Genomic DNA, 22167 nt, shown 5'->3' with positions numbered 1-22167 from the left:
GCAGGTTTCCCAGAGTCTGGCAGTTTCTGTACAGCTGAAGTATCCCAGTTGTTTAGATTGATTAGAGTTAAATTGTGAAAATTATTAAAATATTACTCTACATTGTTTTCCAAAGGCATCTATAGCTGAACTCCAGAGTGACTCCGCTATAATGATGGAAAACGTAGTTTTTTTCATGTGTGAAACACTTTTTTAGAGTGCATTACACTCTGAATTTTCTCCAGCGAGCATATTGCATATTGCTATTAACCTACACCAGAAGGAGCTCATACATGTATGTTTGCAGTAACAAATATTAAAATCAGAGGTGAAGTAATTTTCAAAACGATATCGGGCTGCTCAGTATTACATTATTTAATACATGATTTTTTAAAAAGATTTTTATTTAAAAATTAATGTTAAAGAAAGCATAGAAACTAAGATAGCTAAGCTGCAGCGGACTGTGAGTATTGGTTCTTGAAGATATAATCAATAATTGCAAATTTTATCAGTAATATTCAGTATATCTAGGACAGTTTTTGGCAAAGCCCAAGCGCCTTTCACACTAATAAATAAATAAATAAACAAATAATTTCTATGTCAAAGATTTAAAAAACATACACATTAACACCCATGGTGTCTTTGACATCAGAGGTCGTGGATGTTTCTGTAGTTTGTTCTCCGTTTTTAATGCTTAAAGCTCATACACAGTTTCAGTGTGTCGGCGATTAACTTTTTTTAACTGTTTCTGAAAAATGCTGTGTCACAGGACAACTCACTGTCGTGTGTGTAAATGAAGTAAAAACCAGGAGTGGAGCTTTGGACTAGAGTTTCAGATCCAGGACCAGAGTGCGGAACACTCAATACTGAAAAGAAAGAAAAAATTAAGATGAATTCTTCCTACTGCTATCATGGCCATTATCGATAGTTATGGATAAATCAATAGTGGTTCTTGTCCTACATCTTTATAGTAGATACAGCAGATAACAAAAGTAACTCTAGGACAGTATCTCAAAAAACCATCCTCTGATTGTAGTTCTAGATTGAACAGTGCAAAGCCCCAGGGCTGTGGTGAAGAGCAGCTGGACAGGTGCAATCCTGATTGCCCCTAGGCACTAGAGGAGGAGCCAGAAAAATAAACAGAATTTTGAACAAAGAGCAACGCAGCAGCCTCTGTTTGAATGTGCTAGAACAACAGCTGAGCTGAGTCCCGATTGGAGATCCCTCCAGAGCATATGCAGCTGAGAGAGGAAACTCAGTACACACGTTACTTTGCAAATACTCAGCACAGTTTGCTGTTTGTTGTGCCAGTTGAACGAGCAGTAATAGCTTTAAATTCTGACAGTGAGAGTTTTATCTAGCCCATTGATTCCTCTGTCATGCACATGGTAGTGTTTTTCCAGCTCTAACACACCTGATTCAACTAATCAGGGCCCAATTTCCCAAAAGCATATTAGTGTCAAGGTCATCTTAACTGGTAGAGCGAGTTTTCAGTGTGATGCTTACTGAACCATTTAAGAATCACCTTTATGATAAGATGGGAAACCCAGCCGAACTAACTAACCCTTTAGAAGTTACTGTTTTTCCCAGCAAAGACAAAAACACACGGTGTAATTTAGTAATAATTGTTTCTGATTGAAACAGTACAGATTCTAAGCCTTCATTCAATACAGGGTTTGTGTTTGTAAATGGAAGAGAAAATATTTTATTATTTGAAATTAATAAAAAATTACTGTTGTACATGTTATACACAGAATGTAAAGTGAACAAACATGTAATTCATTATGTGATTGTTATTATGGCTGCATGATGAATTCAAGTTTTATTGATACGAGTTTCCATGATAAACACATCACAAAGACCTGATAAGGCGTTAAACTCAAACACTACTGTTCTCGCGGTAGCTGACTTTATCAGTATCAACTAATTTTAAGCATTCTAAACCACTAACGGTACATCAATGATAGTAAATACACAAATAATATAAAGCTTTTCAAAAAGTGGTTATCCTGGCATGCCTTATTAGCTATCAAATAACTTCAGCATTAAAATCAAGTTGGGGGGAACAAAATCAATGAAAAGCACTCCAAATTTAAAAAAAATCTTCTTAACATTTCTGCACATTAAAACCGTGTAGGAAACTTAAACTATAATTTATCACATTTCACATCATAATGTCTAACAACACGGCAAATTTTCTGTCCATATCGTGCAGCCATAGCTTATACATTTAAATAGTAAAAGACAACAGAGAAGCATAAATGGAATGGTTGATTGGTAATCGGTCAATCGGTCTGGGCTGGAAATGTACTAGTGAATTTTACGTGTTCATTTAGCCCACACAGTGTGAGCTTCGGGTTTAAAAAAAGGCTTTTAAAAACTGTCCATAAAAATCGGCCATTGGCCAATTTGGCTGTAAAGAAATCGTAATCAGCCATAAAAAAATCATGATCAATACATTCCTAGTATGGCAACAGGGTTAACAAGCCTTTCTTGAGTGAAAGTGGTTGTGTTAGGGCAGAAAAAACAAACATGCAAGACAGGGGTACTCTAGGACCAGGGCTGGGATGTTTGGTGCTTTGATAACTTCAGACAGGGCAACCTTCACCGGCACACCCACTGAACAACTTCACCACCCCAAATCTCCAAAATTATTCGTAGAGTTCATTCCCTGAAGAATAAACTTAAAACTCTATCTAAAGGCAGCAAGGAAACCCAGACATGTGATTAACAACCAGTGGATACACCAGCACTCAGTGTGAAGGCATTAATGCGCAGCATTAAAGGTTTGGTCAGCTGCATTGCTCGAGATCAATATTGATTATTCTGTTATAACCACAACATCCTCCACCACAGAAGATCTTTTTCACAATAGTGTCTTTTATCAGCTGAAGATTCATTATTTGCTTGGGCAAGCAGATGATTCTGAAGGAGAACAGAGGAAAAGGGTAAAAAAAATCCTGATACAGCAGAAAAAAGAGCCATAAATAACAGTGTGATCACTAATCGACTAAACAGACAAAGCTTGTCAAATAATCAGTCAGCTAAAGATAAATGAGTACTCAAGCCTCTGTAGAAGAAGCTAAAAATGACCATGAATAAAACAGTATCAGGTTGAGTGTTCTCCTTCTGCTTGATCGCTGCACGGAGGAGATGAGTGCCGCTTCAGCATGCTCCCTTATTCTCCTGGTTCATGTTTGTTCAGTGTCGTCTTGTGAGGTTGCTTGTTTTGACTGCAAAAAAAGTGGGTTGCACTTGTTTCTCGCCTCAAAGCCACAAAGCTTTTGAATAAAAATGAGTCCCTACATTTTTAACATTCTTATCCCATCCTGGAGAAGGGTTATACAGTAGACAATTTCCTAAATGAAAAGAGATATCTTATGGCTGGCTGAGGATTTAGTGCTTGAGCCAGTCAATTGACTTTGAATGATTACGATGGGAAAAAAAAACCCTCAGCAGTAAATCTTCAAACATTTCCCAATACACCCTATAAATGTGGTGCTTCCTTTGAAATGTGTGCTGCTATGGCTGAAAAGTGGGATTTAGCAAAAAAAATTGGGTCCTGCCAACATGAAAGCAATCTCTCCAAGTCTTTACATGCATGACTGGCATTTCTCTGGGTTCTAGAAGGTTCTAACTGAGAAGAATGAGCACTTTCAGAACCCTCTGTTAGGCCCAAGTGTTAGTGTTAGTGACAATTTGGCTCATTGTAAATGGCAGATGATGAGAAAACCCTTTCTGAGATGAAACTTGATGAGATAAGCACAAGATTATCAAAGCTGACATTGCATAACAATGTTAACGGTGGCAGGCGTACAATGGGATGAAAATCCAAACTGATAGTTTTTCAGGCCAAAAACGAAGCCCACGCTTTCTGCAGTGACACAGCGCTGTGGCTCATCACAACATAAACTTCCTGCACACAATATTCTCTATAGTCACTCTAAAAAAGATCCTTGAAAATCTGAAACAAACGCTAACAGTCTGAGATGATCCCAATTAAGCCTGACTGGATGTGACGGCATGTAAGAACAGCCTGCTGCCTCGACAACTGGGCTGTCAGCAGTGATCAAAGCGATCACACTACCAAAAGACATGTTTCAACACCAGGAAGCAGTCAGGATGTATGGCTATACATTTGCAGCTTCTGTGCATGTTGCAATTTATAAAAACATTTCAGAGGACAAAGTTAATTTATTTTGAAAATACTAGCACAATTTTTCAATGGAATTATCAAGTTATGCATTTTCAGCACTCTCCAATAAACCAGGTACTGTGAAACCTGGGCAAATTTAGATATAAAACAGATATAATAAATAATTTCAACTACTACTGAGTATGTTTGAGTACTACACTTAGAATACTAAATTGTATAAATAAAACCTTGTATATCCAAATCAATAACTTTGAAGGAGAGGGAAAAAAAACATTCTTACCATTCAACTGAACTTAATGTAACCAGATTTTTCTAACTCTATACATTCTGGAGGTCTGTTTATCATAAAATATTAACACAATGTAACAGGCAACTGAAGAATTCAAATTGAAAAAAGTACAAAATAACAAATAGAGATACAAGGTGGCAACAACGATGATATACTGTGGAACATAAAATGGACTTTGAAATAAAAACTGACGGATGATGGATATAAAGTTGCAAAGTAGAGCTGGGCGATATGGCCAAAACATTATCACGATAAAAAACTTTATATCAGTCGATGTTGATGTATGTCATGATAAATGTCAAATTATTATTTCTTGCATGTTTGAAGGCTGATCTTTGCTCCTGAGTGGTTAACTGCTGTTTTTAACTATGCTTTATGGTCAAAACATGACAAACACTCAAACAGTGGAACATTTCACAAATCTGTCATGGGATAGCAATAGAAAGTTTCTGGTTAGCTGCTTTTAACAGCTGGAAAAGCACGGCCGCAATTTTTGTAATAGTCATAATTTAAGAAAGAAAACAGATTGTTTTTAGCTGCCTGGTGACGAGTGCTAGGCTATCTGATTACAAGTGCTAGACTGTTTAGTTGGCTTAGTACGAACAGCAAACATTAGCTGGCTCAGTTTATCAGTGATGGATCACACCGCCTTGCTGCATCACTCCTACCACATCCATGTCAGAGTATATCATAGTATTCAAACACCAGCTAGCAGACGACTGGATTTCTCTATTCTATCATAGTAGTTTTGAGGGGTGGAAGAACTGCAATGTATCTGGCGCTCGCTGTGTAAAAGAATTAGCTGCAGTGTGAATCTCTCGCACCAGGCAAACTCCTTTTATGTACGTTTAAACTGAAATCTGTGCTTTTTTGGCTTGTTTGATCTGCAGTATCATCAATTCGCCGTGTTGTGTAAGTGACGGAGCGCTGCTTCAAGTTAGCCAGATGCTAAAAACAGCTAGCCTGGAAAGCTAACGTTCTTCTGCTCTCCAATGCCACACATACAGCATCCCCAGTTTACTTTCATTTAAATCAGGGCTGTAACTCACATGAACTCACTTCTTTCTTTCACTTTTGTTGCTTAGGAATGCACTAATACTAAAATGTGACTGTTCAAGTGCTGTAACAGTGCTGTAGTTGGGAGGAGCAGACATGATTTAATGCTGCTAAAGCTTGTTAGGATGCGACTCATTTCACTCCTTAACCCCCCCCAAACATGTTGAAAAACTCAGAGGACCACACGAGGGCTGTCGCTAGAACATGGAAGTGTGAGAATGCTCTATTATATCGAACATTTATCAAACATTTCTTATATTTCTATTGAGGAAAGTTATATCGCAACAATTAACGTTAACATTTTATCGCCCAGCCATATTGCAAAGTAAATAAAAGGTAAATCAATATTTTTTAAATAAACCAATAATTACAATCATCTGCAAATGAATAAATATAAGAACCGGCAAATACATCACCCACTTATTTTAATGGGGAATTCCACTGATTTTTCAAAATGTCTGCAGAATTAAATCATTAAGATGTAAACAAAATCTTTCAGAGTGTTTTGATGTGAAATGCACCATTTCAGAGAATGTCAGAATTCTGCACAGTGGTGGTGATAGGAACCAGTGTGTGATGCCATGACATGAAATAGTCGCCTGAAACGTTGTTATGAGTCAGCTTTCCAATAAGGGTTTTGGCAAAAAAGGTTTTTCTTTTTTTTTAATACATGAATGGCAGAGAGGTACATGCAGGGTGTTATTGAGAAAATAGTACTGAAAAAAATCCCTTTTTTTCAGATTTATCACTACTTTAATATTATCAACATTACATATAAAAACAAAATGCATGCAGGTTCACTGGTTGTTTTGGACAGTAAATAAAACATCATAGACATCACAACTCCTGGTTCCTATCACCACCACTGTAATGAAATATGAGTCATCAAGTTTCTCTACAATGATCCATTTCACATCAATCCACCTTGTGTGGTAACAATGAATTATGCAGAAATCTTGAAAAATTGCAGATAAAGGAAGTTATTCTGTGACTTGCAGAAGGATTCAATAAACTGGAGCGCACAAAGTACAGTCTGTATCTTTCTTATATAAAGTGCTGAACTGTTGCACTGAGGCCTCTGAATAAGGATTCTTATTCCTGACTAAAACACAGCAAGTTATGCTAAACTAAATATGTCATCTACGTCTGGCTTAAAGGCATAATAAACACACACAGACACACAGAAAAACACACAGGCATACATGTACAGATGCATCACACTAATGAATTGCTCACTGCCTATGGGTTCTCTGAATGGCTGACTTGACAATAACACAACTGTACAGTATGTTGCCAAAAGCTACCAATCTGTCACTCATGTGGCCCTATGTTTTTCCCTCTATGAACTTGTCATTCTGACAGGGAGGTCAAAGCTTTAGTGCAAGACGGAGCCTGTGTGCAGTTTCTGTCTGGGTGTGAATGCAAGAAGCCCATGTTTACTAAAGACGAAGCCATCATGAGAGCTTTGCATGAGTTTGATGTGAAGTGGTTTACTGCAGAGAAACTTACAGACTCTGAGCTCCTTACAGTGGTGGTGATAGGAACCAGTGGTTGCAAAGTCTACTACACAAATATAGCTATTTTATTTACTATCCAAAACCACTAGCGAACGTGCATGTGTGTTCTGAGTTTTTATTTGCAATGCTGGTGATAGAAAAAAAAAAAAGCAAGTTTCATTGTTAGACTACTTTGCCTTACAACACCCTGCCTGTACCCCTCCACCATTAATTGATTAAAATAAATAAATTAAAATTATAAATTAAAAAAATTTCAGCCAAACCTTAATCACAAAACTATCATAAAAAATGTATCCGACATCAGGCAGCATATATGTAACCATTTCATATAATATCTTTCTGTGAGGGAGCTTTCAGAGGCGTTAAACACTTCAGACGCCTGGTTCCTATCACCACCACTGTGAGCAAATCTGACTCAGCAAGTTTCTCCAGAACAGAGCATTTCATATTAAACCACTCTGAATGACTTTGTTTACATCTCAACCATTTAATTATTTGGAATTTTTAAAAACTGGTGAAGTTCCCCTTTAACATATAGTGAAGAACATTTATTTGAAATAATGAAAAATTTGGGGCGTCTTGGGATGACTGCCACAAAACGTACGTAACCTATATTACTGATGACATTTAGAGATGACTTTTCCAGGAAGTCTCTCACACCAATGATATTGCATTGTCACTGTATGCTGAAACAGAGTGGCTGTATGAATGAAGACACGCCGTGTGCATGCTGAGCTGTAGCACAAACAGTCTGTGGCTGTGTGCAGCTAGGGGTGCCTCCTCAGCCCTGTTAAATTCCTGGATACTCCATCAGTGGCCTGACTGTTTTTACTAAGTTCAGCAAACAGGTAGTTGTGCTCACAATGCAATCTAAGATAGATGGATGTCAGTTCAGCTACAGAACTTAATCTTTCAGCAGTGCTGCCTATTGCCCAAACATCCCACCAACAGAGCACTGTTCCCCAGCAACTGTCCCTATTTTGAGGGTAATCTGAACTAATCAAACTCATTCTTTGCATACAAATGTTTTGACTGGATAAAAAGAAGCAGTTTAAACTTGATATAAGATACTAACATATGGAAATGCATGGATTCCTGAACATTATGTGCTTAAGAATGGAATTCATTTTTTTCTGGACATAAAACCACAAAACCTGGGAAATCCTGGAGGGTGGCAATCCTGTGTGCAGCAGTTAGCCTAACTGTCAACTCCACTACCTATTACTTCTATGAGCATTACATAATCACTATCTATCTACAAACAAAATGTCCACAGCTGCAGCACTGGTCTGTTAAAAAAGGTCTGCCACTCAAATCACCTCATATGAGAACAGAATTCTGCCTATTAGTGGGTTTATTCATCTTATAAAGCACAGACATAAAGGCAATAATGCTATTGTGAAACAGCTGTTTTTTAACATTCACAACAAAACTCAAATTAAAGCTGAACAGATAATTGTTGTGTCACTTTGTTTATTACAGGTAGGCATCTGATTCCAGGGGGATTCCAGTACATTTTTAAAGGGCCATGGCTCAAAAGGTTTGAAACCTGTTTAGCACTACTGTCTCACTCTTAAAAATGGGTTTTTTGGTAAAGGCAACGGTTCTATATAGAACCATGAACACTCAAAGAATGGTTAAATAGTTTTTCTCTTTATTGGAAAAAGAGTTGTTTATGGTTCTGTAAGGAACCCTTCCACCTTTTTCACTACTGTACAAAGCCCTTTTTGCAAAGAGTGTAATACTTAAAAATGATGGTTCTTCAAGGGTTCTTTAGTAAAGAAAATAGTTCTAAATAGAATCATGAACACTTGAACCCTTTGCATGATTAAAGGTTCTTTGCATCACGAAAGTGTTCTTCAGATTGATGGAGAATGTTCTGTAGATGGTTCTATATAAAGCCTTTTTGAAAAACGTTCTACATAGTACCAAAAAGGGTTCTATTGCAGGGGTTGACAACCCAAATGTTAAGAAGAGTCCTTTTGTCCTTTCAACAAAAATCAATCCAGTCTGGGAGCCACAAAATTTTATGTCCATTTTACCATCTTGGCTGTAAATATGTCTCAGTATGTGCTAATGTACTAATACATGCCAGAAAATACAATATAAATGAAAACGCAGATTTACTTTGCTCTGCATTAAGCTCTAGCTTAGCTGTAGCCACTTTTCTTGCATCTCTGGCAGGAAACTTTCCCGCCAAAGTAGAATAGTTTCTTGTAAATGTCTCTCAACGTTCACTTGAGAGCTTCCCATTCACCAGCTTCTTGTTCAAATTTCCCGTTCCACCTTAAATGGTGCCTGAGGCACCAGAATGTAGCTAACGGCTTTTTAAGGTGGAACAGGAAGCTACTAGTAGCTACTAGACAGGTGAGACTGTTATCTGCGTTGCTATGGTGAACAGCAGTGTGCTGATCTTCAGTGTTAAAGGTTGGTGAATTGGCAGTTATACATTAACTCCAGCATTTAAGACCATTCATCGTTAAAACTGTCAAAACGATCAGTAAAAGAGCTGCCTGTTGCCGACCCCTGTTCTGTCCAAGCCTGACATTGTAACAATAGAAGAACCCTTTTTGGTGCTATATAAAACCCTTTTCAAAAAGGTTCTATACAGAAACATTTACAGCACATTGTCCATCAATCTGAAAAACGCTTTGATCATGCAAAGGGTTCTTTAAGCGTTCATGGTTCTATGTAGAACCATTTTCTTTACTAAAGAACCCTTGAAGAACCATCATTTTACAGATTACTGTCTTTTGTGTGTCATGAACATCATGAATTTAAGAATTGCTGTGACCTGCAGTTATGAAGTTCATCAAATTTGTAATTTTTTTGCACTAAATGCAACAGAACTGAGAAATGAAGCAGTGACCTGCCTGCCTTTATAAAAAAAAACGTGTGCAACACTACTATACTAGTAGTTTATATTTACTATAATAATTTGCTGACTTACTGCATTTATAAAACATTTCTCTTAGTTACAGTTACATTTAGCATCATTAAACAGTTTTCAAAAATATTTATCACAGCATGGAGATCAGACAAAGAAATTATTTCAATGTATTTCAGACACAAACAATAGAAAAACTGCCACTGTGAAGGGCAAAAACTGACACTGAACATGGATCAGAAAACACTAGGGGTGCGGGAAAAACTTAATTCTTAGATGCATCGCGATGCGGACGTGAACGATTCTGAATCGATTCACAAATGTCAAAAATCGATTTTCTAAATATTTAATTTATAACGTAATGTTGGCGGAACGCAAAACTGGAAGTGCAGAAGTGCAGCGCCCGGACAGTCTGTGGCGACACATAACAAAAACACAAGTGGACGAGTGAGAAATCCGACCGGCACACTGTGCATTAAAGCCAGGTTAGATCAGGAGTCACAACACAAATGTTAAGAAGAGACATTTTGCCTTTCAACAAAGTCAAACCACCTTGGGAGCCGCAACATTTAATGTCCAGTATGTGTAAATGTCGTAGTATGGGCTAAAAATATAAACGAGAGCGCAGATTTACTTCGCTCTGCTTTAAGCTTCGCCTACAGCCGCTTTCCTCCCATCTCCGCCAGAAAACTTTTCTTCAAAACTAGAAGAGTTTCTTGTAAAATGTCTCAGCATGCGGCTGTTTTACGAGGTTGAAGTCGCTTCTCATTCGCCAGCTTCTCGTTCTAATTTTCCCGTTTCACCTTAAATTCTGCCTTAGGCGCCGAATGTAACTGCTGCACCATTTAAGGTGGAACGGGAAAATTCGAAAGAGAAGCGAGTTCATTTCGCAACTTTTTAGAGAAAGACAGTCTCTCAGCAGATTTAACCAACCGCGCGGCTTATAAATGCGAATAAGTCCTCCAGTTTTTTCGTTCGCTACTGGCGACCTCGGTGCTATGTGACCTGCTGTCTCCTGTCTGTTCTCAGTCGTTGAGAACCAGGGCTTTCGCGCTATGCTGCACACTTTGGAGCCGAGATTCAGCGTCCAGTCCATAATGCATTTACATTATGGATCATTACAAATACTTTGCTTTAAAACTACCAAGCCCTCAGACAGTAGGAAGACAGAAATCCTGCATAGAGAAAAAAGATGCATGGAGATGCATCGATAATCGTTTTATAATCGCATCGCAGCCCTCAGAATCGCAATCGAATCGAATCGTGAGGTGCCTAAAGATTCCCACCCCTAGAAAACACATTACATTATTCCTGTTAGTAACATTTGTTTGTTTGTTTTTTATATCCATTTACAAGCCATTAGATACATGATAATGTGATAACTGTAACTGCACTTGTTTCTGCTCTTTATTCATGCTGGAACTCCTGCTGACTTTGGTCCCCTCACACTAAATTTGCACCCCTGCCTATAAAGATCCCCTTTCTGAGATATGAAGTTTTGTTATAACAGTGACAGAATGGAAAGAGTGCAGCTGCCAGCTGTTAAGACAGTTCTAAATGAGGGTTGCTGTGCAGGGGCAACTCTGTGGGAGACGAGAGTCCCAGCTGAATCTAGTGAGCGCTCTCAATCCACTGAGTGGGTTCAGTGTTCAGACCACCTCAGCCCTGCTACCCTCACCCACAGCTTCTGGGCTGAGAAATCATGACTAGTTGCGGGTCTACTGCAGAGGGATGTATCACGTTTCAATCTCAGCCAAGAGCACCATCAAATATTCATGCATCTGTTGCACAGAGATGCCAAATACACAACATTTTCGCCTTGGACTGTTTGTTGATGCTCTCAGAAATGTATTTCAAGGCTTTAAGTGTGGCACCACTATGTTCATAAATTCCTAAAAGGCTCCAAAACATATGCAGCTGATAAAAACAGTGTTGTTCCAACGTTTGGGACCCTATTAACACCTAACAAAGTAGGAGAATGGCAGAGATACGCCTTAACGAAATGGTTCACTAAAACATCAAATTTACAGTTTCCTCTTGCCTAGGCCTGTCACGATCATAAACATTTTAGTAGACGATTAATTCCTATTTTAAAAAAATGTGATTAACACATTTGTCTTTTTTGTTTATTGTATATAACTATTAAAGTACAAACCTGAACTGTTTAAATTGATTAGCTATTTTGCTTAATAGCTGTTGAAGATTAGTAGCTCCCAAGTGAGGCATAGCTCGAGCTCAAATAAACAAACATTACTCACCGCCACCCTCTAAATGTGTAATGGCACCAGCCTGAATGTGTCTAAACAACTGCGTTCTTGTTTTTATAACTCCATTATATACAAGTTATGATGACTGAAAATGTGATGGAATATTTAAGGCTAAACTGATCAACACTCTGAACAACGTTTTATCAGTGTTTGACCTTCTAGTGTCAGTTTTCCAAGTGACATAAGATTTGGATGAATAATAATAAAAAAAAAGGAATAAAAAAAATTCTCTATATATTTTGTGTGAAGGGTGGAAATGTTCCACTTGACGGACCCTGCTAAGAATGGAGAAAACAACAAGACGTCAATTTAAAAGTAAAAGTCAAAACTTACCAGCTTTAAACACAGTCATTCTGACGGTTTGAATGACATCACTTACTCTATATTACGTAATTAAATGCGGCAGAATATTGTTTTTGTGGCTAAGTAAGTTTTAGGGTGACAAAACTCACAGATAAGCTATTATATTTTTTTGTCTATACAGGTATGTAAGAATTTACATACTTAAAAAAACAAAAATTCTTGCAGTAAAAAATTAAATACTACGTTAATGATGATCTTTCAATTAATACAGTAGTATGCAAACTACATACTTACAAATTACATGTTTTGTTGATGTTCTAAGTGAAAATAAGTACATATTTACATGGCAGACGCTCTTATCCAGAGCGACTTACAATTTGATCATTTTTACACAGGTAGGCAAAGGTAGTGTTAGGAGTCTTGCCCATGGACACTTATAGGTATAGTGCAGGGTGCTTACCCAGGTGGGGGACTGAACCCCAGTCCACAGCAAAGAAGGCAGAGGTATTAACCACCACACTATATCAACGACTATATCAACCACATATCCTCTACATAGAACACATATCCTCTACATAGAACACACTACGGCACATTTTAATGCACAATTGCTGTTTATTACTGATTTTAGCATATTGGGGGGGGGGAATAAAAAAATGTGGCCTGTGCAAAAATGATGGCATATTTTGTAGTGTGTTTATATATACACTAATAAGATAAACGCAAAACAAATAGAAACAGTGAATAAAAAATTGCAGAGAATGTCATATTTAAGTTTGTTCCCTGTACAGGATGTTTTAACTTATGTTCACTTAGAAAAACAAGAAAAAGTAATTTTCCCACAGCATAAACTGTTCAAACATTTGCATATAACTGTATATTTAAGCTTGAAAAACACTCATTGTCAGATATTTGTATCTTACACAAAGCACTGAAGGTGGATTTAAATGGCTGTCTCTTTACAGAATGACTCAGACTTCTTTTAGCCTTGTAGCTGAACTGCAAAACTACAGAAGCAAACTTCAACTTCAAAAGCAAACACTGGACACCAAACATGTCTTGGCAGACTGGCTACATTTAAGATAAGGGAAAAACTTTATCAATATAATATTTTGATGAATAATTCCTTTTAAAGTCATGTTGTCAGAATACACAAAGATTTAGTTTGTAATTGTCTTCAAATCTAACCAACCACTGCATACGTTTAACCTCTATTTGACATCTACATTTATTTCTAATCAAAGCCAATATATATCAGCAGCTGCAGCTACTGCAAAAGTGGTTATTGGTGTCTCTCCCGGAGGAGTAGCAGAGATTTACGCAATCTATTACAACACTATGATACAGCAAGTAAATAAGTATTTCAATAAATCCTGAACCATGACACATGACTCACCCATCAGAACTCATGAGCCCCCAGTTGGCCATTCTGAAACCTCCTCCACCAGTAACAGGAACGTCTTAGCACTTCCGCAAGAAAATATCAATCAAGCCTGTGTCTCTATCTCTCTCTATCTATTGCTCACTGTTGTGCGCTCAGCACAATACACCAATTGTGAGAACAATAATTTGATCCTCTAATATTAGCAAGGGTTAAAAAAGGAGAAACTACATATTTATTATAGTCTTGTTGCTAGGATATGGTAATAAAATGGCCATCACAGTCTTGTTGTTTATCCTTAAATGATGAATATATATATATACACCAGTATACAGATACAGAGTACAGAGATATACAGATTACATGAAAAGTGCACCTGTCCTAAAACGAGAGAAAGAGAAATGTCTGAATGTTGTGCTATGACATCTCCAATCTGGAAGACTAAACGATCAAAAGAACACTCTTTTCGACTTATCTCACAGAACTCCACATTCATAAGAAAATGCAAAAGTAAACTGGTGACCATGTTGGTCCAAATCAAAGCCAGGCTTTGTCTGTGTCCTTAAGAAACATCTGGGACAGCGAAAATAGATGCAAGGTCCTGCTAACATTTGTCCAATGTTAATGAGAAAAGCAGTGATGCTGAGGTGAAGAGCTAAAGACATCAGAGCATGGCAGGTGTGCATTCTAATGCTTTATTCATGATGGCCCAATTATGAGCAACCATGAGCATTCAGACAGAAGTGCAATGACATTTTAAGCAATATTTAAGCCTTTATAGACACCTTGTTGATTAGGCATGGTAGTAAATGTCAACCCAGCATAAACTATGCATGCATTATCTATATAGGGTAAGTGAAATCAGTTTTTTTTTGGTTAGAGAAATTGCCCCTTATGCCTAAATGACAAAGAGTGTGTTTATCTATTGGATAGGTTCTGTCAAAGGATAAAAACTGCAAATGCCACGCATTCATAGTTTTCACTGAGGTCCAAACCAAATTGCAGCTCTGGCATTTGACAGTTCACGAGGCTTGTGTTTAAAAAGCACTAATGTCACAGAAGCTTTCTGTAACATTTCAACTTCTTGCAGTGCAGGAAGGGTGTAATTGGTTAAGAAGCTATTATGCTTTACTTTCAGGCCATGAGCATGAGGATTAATGTCTCCATATCCAGGCTTCTTACAAATACTTCATGCCTGTCTGAAGCAAAATAAAGCCATTTTTTCCCTTAGATAGTATTGGGACGATGATGATGATCGCTATTTTGGGATATCACAATGATATAAATAAATGCAGATTTTACACAAATTATTGTTCTTTTGTTCTCTTTCACATGCCATGTGATTTTGTTATCATGGATTTCCCTTTATTTAAAGGCCCCATATCATGCAAAATTGAACTTTTTAAATAAAAGAATTTGAAGTAGAACATAAACATCGCTTAAATTTCACTCCCAGGCCTATACAGTCTGCAAATAGAACCTAAGCTGTAAAAACAGACCATTTTGAATTCACTGTTTCTGTGATATCACAAAAACCAGAACATTTAAATCTAACAATATATATAGCCCCACCCATTCATGCCGAAGTTATAAGTGAAGTTTCGTTATGAGTGTTTCAGCTTTTTAAATTTGGTACAATACAGGGCTACCAATCAGGACAGAGCTCATTTAAATAAATCAGTCTTAAAGATGCAAAAACAAAAACAGCCTGTTAAATTTTAAGTGATAAAAAAAAAGGTTGAAAAATGGTCTATTTTTTTGGTACATGAAACAACACTGATATTATACGTGGACCTCATGGAGAAAAATGAAATGCAAGATGTAAATGTAGGATATGGGCCCTTTAACCACCCCTATAGTTAGATTAGTATGATCTATAAAAATGTACACAGTAGAATTGCACTTATTATTTTAGGCTATACAAACAGAACACCTATTTAACACAATGCTTTGAACACACACATGCTTTGAACTCCACTGGAAAAGGTTATAACATAGATTTTCAGACTGGCAAAGACTGCTGAGAGTAGAAATGAGATCTACTCTTCAGTAGAGTGTAAAATGGAGCTCATCCAGACGCAAGATGCCAACACACCAGTCTGGCAACATTGTACTTTTTAACCAAACGCAAAATACAGTTGTCATTATAAATGATTAAGTATTACTGAGTAATATTAAGTTTGTGATACCGTCCAAACTTACCCTCTAACTCTTAGATTTAAAAACAGAACCTCTGAATGCTGACCAGACAAGATTTATGAGGAAAGTTGGGGGAGGGGGTTATATGCCAGAAGATTCTGTTGTCCTGAGGGTGGTTTTCAATACATCTGCTTGTAATGTTTGCACAGCAGCCTTCTTGACCAATGTCTATCTCAGAGAAGCTGTATGTAGGCCAATGAGGCTCTTCATCAATGGAACATACAAATCCACTGGAACTGTGCCACCCAACATTTCACCCATTTTGCACTGGTGAGGTCTCAGCTGACCAATCACACTCTCTCTGGGGACAGTCAACTTTTCACAGCCGACGCAGAAAAACAGTTAAAACCGTTAGCAAGACCTCAGTCTGAACATGTAACAGTGAGGGACCACATAAAGCTCATCACTGCACGGGCTACCCTGATAATAAAACAGTCAGAGAGAGTTGCCAGCCAAGACCTGGATCCATTAAATGGTTGTAAATAAACAAGTGAACACAAAATCATGCCATTTAGAGCATTCCTGCACACATTTCTAGGCAGAGGGACGATATCCCAGTCTGCGTTTTCCTCACTTATCCATGAACGCTCACTGCTGCAGTAGCTATCACAACACAACTGCCAAACCAATACGCCCACTTTTAAAAACCCTTCAACTTCACCTAAACGAGCATGTAGCATTTTGGGCCGCGTCAAACGGAACAGAAACATAACCTGGTTAGGCTCCACATGTATTACAGGGCAGTTTAGACAACAGCATGGCTCACCTTTTCAGTACCTTCTGTAGTGTAGGCTACGTCCAGCTAGATGCTTCTGGCTGTCTGCATCAGCGCCAAGAAACAAGGGGAGCGCCCATCTGCTTAGGGACCGTCTGCAAAGTCACACCGGTTTCACATTCTCAGGGACAGTGTCGGTGTTTTATTCTTGTGATTTGTGGAGTTGCCACAATTAGCCCTCTGTGCCTTGGGAATGCGCTAATGCTGGCATGTACACCGTTTACATGCTTCGGAAAGAGGCGAAATGTAAGGGAACATGTGAGGCAGTGGAAAACAGCGCTTAGGGATGCTGTTAAAATTCACTGCCATCTGTCGGTGAAGGGTGTTATCGCACGTGTATTGCAGCACATGCACGTAAATAGCCTACGGTTCGCCCCCTTGATGATAAATAGCATTTAATAACAGACGAACACGTCTACCTTGTAATTCATAATGGAAAATGCCTACACATACATAAAGTCTGGGTGAAATTTAGACAGGCAATACACATCCACACAGATGTGGTTATCTGCCCTTGCTTTTTTGCCTCCATAATCTTGAGATTTTCCTCCAGAAAGGGTAACCACACCAACAGGAGGTGCTACACGATCTATAGACAAAGGAAACATGGCATGATAGATGCACAACCCGTCTAGGTAGCCAAATTTTCTTTTTTGGGGGGAATGAGGTGTTTCCCTGTTTGTGACGGGCGTGAGGGATGAAAACAGCTCATCGGATATAACCGGCTCAGGTAACGCACGCGCGAAAGCTTAAGATTCTATTAGACAGAAACGGTCCTCCTTAAAAAGGACACGCAACGTCAGTATAAACATAATCTGTCATGCAGAAGCCGCTGCTAGTTGACTGTACAGCAGATTTAGAGGTTTCTGAGCTTTCTGATTCTTTTTGCGTCGTCTGGGTACATTGGCAGTGCATGCTTGGTTTGCTATTGTTATCTCAAAACGCTCTCATACGTGCCAGACATGCGATGTATTCTCAGGCCGTAATAATGACTGAATTTAATAGTAATAACAACCATAATAGCATAGTAATGGTACATTGTATGTATTTTGAGTTCGTGAGGGAATCTAAATGTGACAAATCTTAGAAAATATGTTTAGAAATTCATTATTTGAATATGAGTCTCTGGTTATTTCATTCTAGCACAATTTTGCTTGGAGCTTGAATCATGATTATCTTGAGCTACATCATTAACCTGTTCTTAAATGAATGAGACCAGTGCATTAAAAAAGACCACAGCCTAATACGTTCCTATATTTTATTTTTCCCCCTGATGCCCTCTTATGACTTTTGTGTGCTTTTATGCACCAAAAACAGTCATATTTCATTTTCCAGCCTCTATTTATCTCAGAATTAAACAGGCTGTTTCTATGACTGTGGATTTAAGACTGATATATGTAAATAATCTCTGTTATGATGGGCTCTCCTGTATTAAACATTCAACAAACAGTGCAGGCTGAAACACCCCTTTTAACTTCAGTACGAAAGGGGTGGGGCTAAACTGCTTTAGGCTGAACAGGCAGATGTTTGTAAATGTGCTGGTTTTTGTGACATCACAAAAACAATGCATTCAGAATGAACTGTTTTTTTTTCAGCTTAGGCCTGTTTTCCATATATGGATCGTATGGACTGAAGAATAAAGAGAATGTTTAACACTGTTTACGTACTATATCAAACCCTTTAAAAAAAAAGCAATGAAATTCTGTTTTTCATGATATGGGCCCTTTGATGTGAACATCCTCAGTCCACTATTCACAGACTGTGATAAAGCTTCAGCACAGCACAGGTGTTGTTAATTAATCAATATCCTGTTTTCTCAGCTAACCACAGGGATGCTGGTCAGGATGCTCAAACTGCGAATGCTCAATGCAATTGCACCAGCCTACTTCTACATTGCTACAGTGGTCACCATCATTCTCCATTTCTTCCTCTTCATCCCAACTATTTTCCAAGCCTCAGGTGTTACGCTGAGTCCCATCGTGCTGCTCCCCACAGCCATCTTCCTCTTCCTTATGGTCAATGCTCTCGGTAATTACTCAATGACTATATGGTTCCCAGCAGAGAGTGCCAACGAGAACATTATTCCAGTCTGTTCACCGGACTGTCCGGACAGAGTGGACGCGCACTACCTCCTCAACGGCCGGCACTTCTGCAAACTGTGTAAGAAAGTGATTATGAAACGGGACCACCACTGTTTCTTCACTGGAAACTGCATTGGGAACAGGAACATGCGCTACTTCATCATGTTCAGCATATACACCTCCTGTACTTGTCTGTACTCTCTGGTGCTTGGGGTGGCGTATCTCACAGTGGAGTATTCCATCTCCTTCGAAAACCCACTGACGTTCCTCACACTTCTGCCCCTCTCCACTGGGTACTTCTTTCTTGGTAGGTTACACTTTCTCAGAAAGTGATTTTTCCTTTCTTTTTCCTTAATACCTTTGGTTACAGTAGAATGGAATACAGTCGAATACACCATGACTGTCCAACCATATTGTAAATTTGTCTCCTTCTGTCACAGTAAATCTACATTACAAGCATTCACAACAAACAACATATAAACAAAAAGCAACAGTTGTTAAATGATGAACATTAAAGTGATGGTTTGGCAAAAATAATCTAATTTACTTAGTTTTTCCACTTAGGCTTAAAAGAGATGAAGCATTTAAATAGTAAATAGAGAAATTTATATTTACATAAAAAATAAATACTTAGCAGGTCAGCCCTAAATACATGTAATACATGTAAGAAAAGTCTATGTCAGCTGAAAAGCAATGGAAGTCTATGTCACCCTTTTTGAGTGACATAGACTTTGCCTCTATTAGGTGCAGTGTGTAAGATTTAGTGCCATCTAGCGATGAGGTTGCAGATTGTAACCAACTGTATATCCCTCCCTCACCTCTCCTTTTCCAAACATGTTGCAGGACCATCATGACCATAATATTTTTGTTGCACTAAATCAGTGGACTCCAACCCTGTCCCAGAGAGCTACCTTCCTGCAGAGCCTAGATCCAGCCACAATTTGTCACACCTACTCCAGCTAATCAGCCTTTTTCCAAGTCCCTGATTGGCTAGACCAGAAGTATTAGTAGTACTGGATTGCTGGATACAATTTGGAACTACACGCTGAAGGAAGGTCCAGGACCAGGGTTGGAGACCACTGCGCTAAATAATAAGTATGATCCTCCATTTGTCAAGCTCAAAAATGGTTATCCAACACTGGCAGCAACCACTGATTCTTCTTCTTTCTACGTCTTTCAACTGGTGCTATAGCCCCACCAAATTCAAGCTGCTGCTTCAGTGTAAAAAAGCGAGACACTCTCTAGAGCAGGCATATCAAACTGTGCTGTGGAGATTAGCTTTTACCCTCATTCAACACTCTGAATTCAGTTGAATCAGGTGTGTTTAATGAGGCAGTGTGCTGAAGTCTGCAGTGTTTTGGCCTGCGGGGACTGGAGCCTAACGCATGTGCTTCAGAGCCAGTGTTTGGTTTGTCTGTTCTGGGTTACTGTAGAAAATGGAGGTGCAACATGGCGGCCTCTGCTGAAAGAGGACCTGCTCCGTATATAGAAATGAAGGGCTCTTTCTACGCTAACGAAAACACAGTGAATCATAGTAACAGGTGATTATACACTAATGAAAACATGGCTTTGTATACTATATTCCATTTCTGCTAATAGTTTCTGCCTAAGTCTTACACACTGCACCTTTAATAAAGAAGAAAAAACTTTGGACAAAAAACATGCCTTGGCTGTTCAACAACATTTGCAGTAAAGAGTGTGCAAATTGGATTTTTTCCCCCAAACAGTTCCTTTAAGAATGATGTAGGAAGCTAATGGCAGTGGGAATAATAGCCTTATTCTAAAGCTTTTCCAAAATGTAAAATCTGTAACTCATTGTTAAGAGGATGGCTTACAGATATTCTCTCTCTTTTTCCCCACTTCTCGTGTAGGTACTATCTCAGGCCTTCAGTTCTTCTTGGTCCTTATGCTCTATGTGTGGCTGGGCATTGGGTTGGTCAGCGCTGGTTTCTGCTGCCAGCAAGTTTTGCTCGTGGCCCGTGGACAAACCTGGTGCCAGCTGCAGAAAGGGCAGCTGGTGGAGAGCCGAGGAACGTGGCGTTCCAATTTGAGTGATGTGTTTGGTTCCCGCTGGGTGCTGGGTCTTTTTCTGCCTGTACTGACGGTGGAGATCACCCCTGGAAACTGGCAGAGATACCATGAGCACAAACATGACTGACCTTGAAATATTACAGCCTTTGTGATGAAGTACACATTGTGTACTACATCAGCCCTCCTACATGATCTGTCCATCAGTATATACATGATGGTATTAAAGCTGTATATATGGTGATTACATCAGATGCCTAGAATGAGGCTGTAGTTATGATCAGGGACATGATCTCTGTCTTTTAGGTTTTTTTTTGGAGGACGGCACAAATAAATAGAACAGTATTTGTTACATCATCTACTCAAGGGCAGGTTACAGCACATTGCTTACACAACTAGCCTGCCAGATAATAGAAAACCATTATATTGCTCATTCAATGCACAATAGAGTCTATTAGGAGGCTGTTCTTTATCACAGGCCTAATTATGCTGAAGATGCTAGTCTAGTTCAGTGCATCCAGGCCACCCCAGATGTACAATGCATTTAACAAGGTTAAAATACTTTTTAAAGCTAACTTAGAAAAGCATGCCACTCAACAGTCAAACACCTCTTAACATAACTGTTCTTATAATCCACCATCACACATTTGAAGCAGCACTTACTCATAAGAGCTAAAGTGAAATATAATTGGCCCAATTGTAAAAATGGCCCAAACCTTGTTATCACAATGTATTATCAAGACATTCAGAACCCCTTTCATCAGAAACCTATACAACATATTTTGACTACTACAGTTATATGAAGTGCGCTATATGTCCAAAAGTTTGTAGACATCTCCTTATCCAAAATTTCCACTGAAATCAAAGGTATTAGTAGGGAGTTTGTCCCCTCTTTGCTGCATTAGCTGTCTCTACACATTGAGGAAGACAGGATGTTGGAACATTGCTGTGAGAATTTGATTGCATTCAGCCACAAGAGCATTAGTGAGGTCAGGTACTGGTGATGGATGATTTGTTCTGGGTTAGAAATGCTGTTCCAACTCATCCCGAAGGTATTCAATGGCACTCAGCACTGCAAGAAACAGTCAATCATTCTCCTAACGCAAAATTTTAGTACTGCATCTCAATTAGGTCAACAATACAGTTTAAGTTGAGCTTACTGAAAAAAAATACAGTTAATGTGCTGCCTCTTTAGAAGCTGAAATTGCTTTACAAAACAGTTGAGCTTACTCAAAAGCCATAAACCTCT

The 22167-nt window shown here is 38.6% G+C and overlaps 2 protein-coding genes across 2 annotated transcripts in view; one reads left to right on the top strand and one right to left on the bottom strand.

Moving 5' to 3' along the window:
• The window catches only part of tmem63c (transmembrane protein 63C), a 53138-nt gene extending 36117 nt beyond the window's left edge, over positions 1-17021 (bottom strand). Inside the window, exon 1 of the mRNA XM_036593941.1 lies at positions 16801-17021. The gene's annotated coding sequence lies outside the window, so the exon portion shown is untranslated. The remainder of the gene's footprint in view (positions 1-16800) is intronic.
• A 444-nt stretch (positions 17022-17465) lies between these two features.
• zdhhc22 (zinc finger DHHC-type palmitoyltransferase 22) lies at positions 17466-21127 on the top strand. Its single transcript, XM_036593477.1, has 3 exons — positions 17466-17539; positions 18630-19197; positions 20762-21127. The coding sequence occupies exons 2-3, from the start codon at positions 18642-18644 to the stop codon at positions 21046-21048; spliced, it is 843 nt and encodes a 280-aa protein (XP_036449370.1). The 5' UTR covers positions 17466-17539; positions 18630-18641; the 3' UTR covers positions 21049-21127.
• Positions 21128-22167: the final 1040 nt, after the last annotated feature.

Source organism: Colossoma macropomum, unplaced genomic scaffold (assembly GCF_904425465.1).
Source record: "Colossoma macropomum unplaced genomic scaffold, Colossoma_macropomum, whole genome shotgun sequence".
In the NCBI taxonomy this organism is placed as follows: domain Eukaryota; kingdom Metazoa; phylum Chordata; class Actinopteri; order Characiformes; family Serrasalmidae; genus Colossoma; species Colossoma macropomum.
Note: the sequence above shows the minus strand (reverse complement) of the source record. Positions and strands in the feature narration are given on the sequence as shown.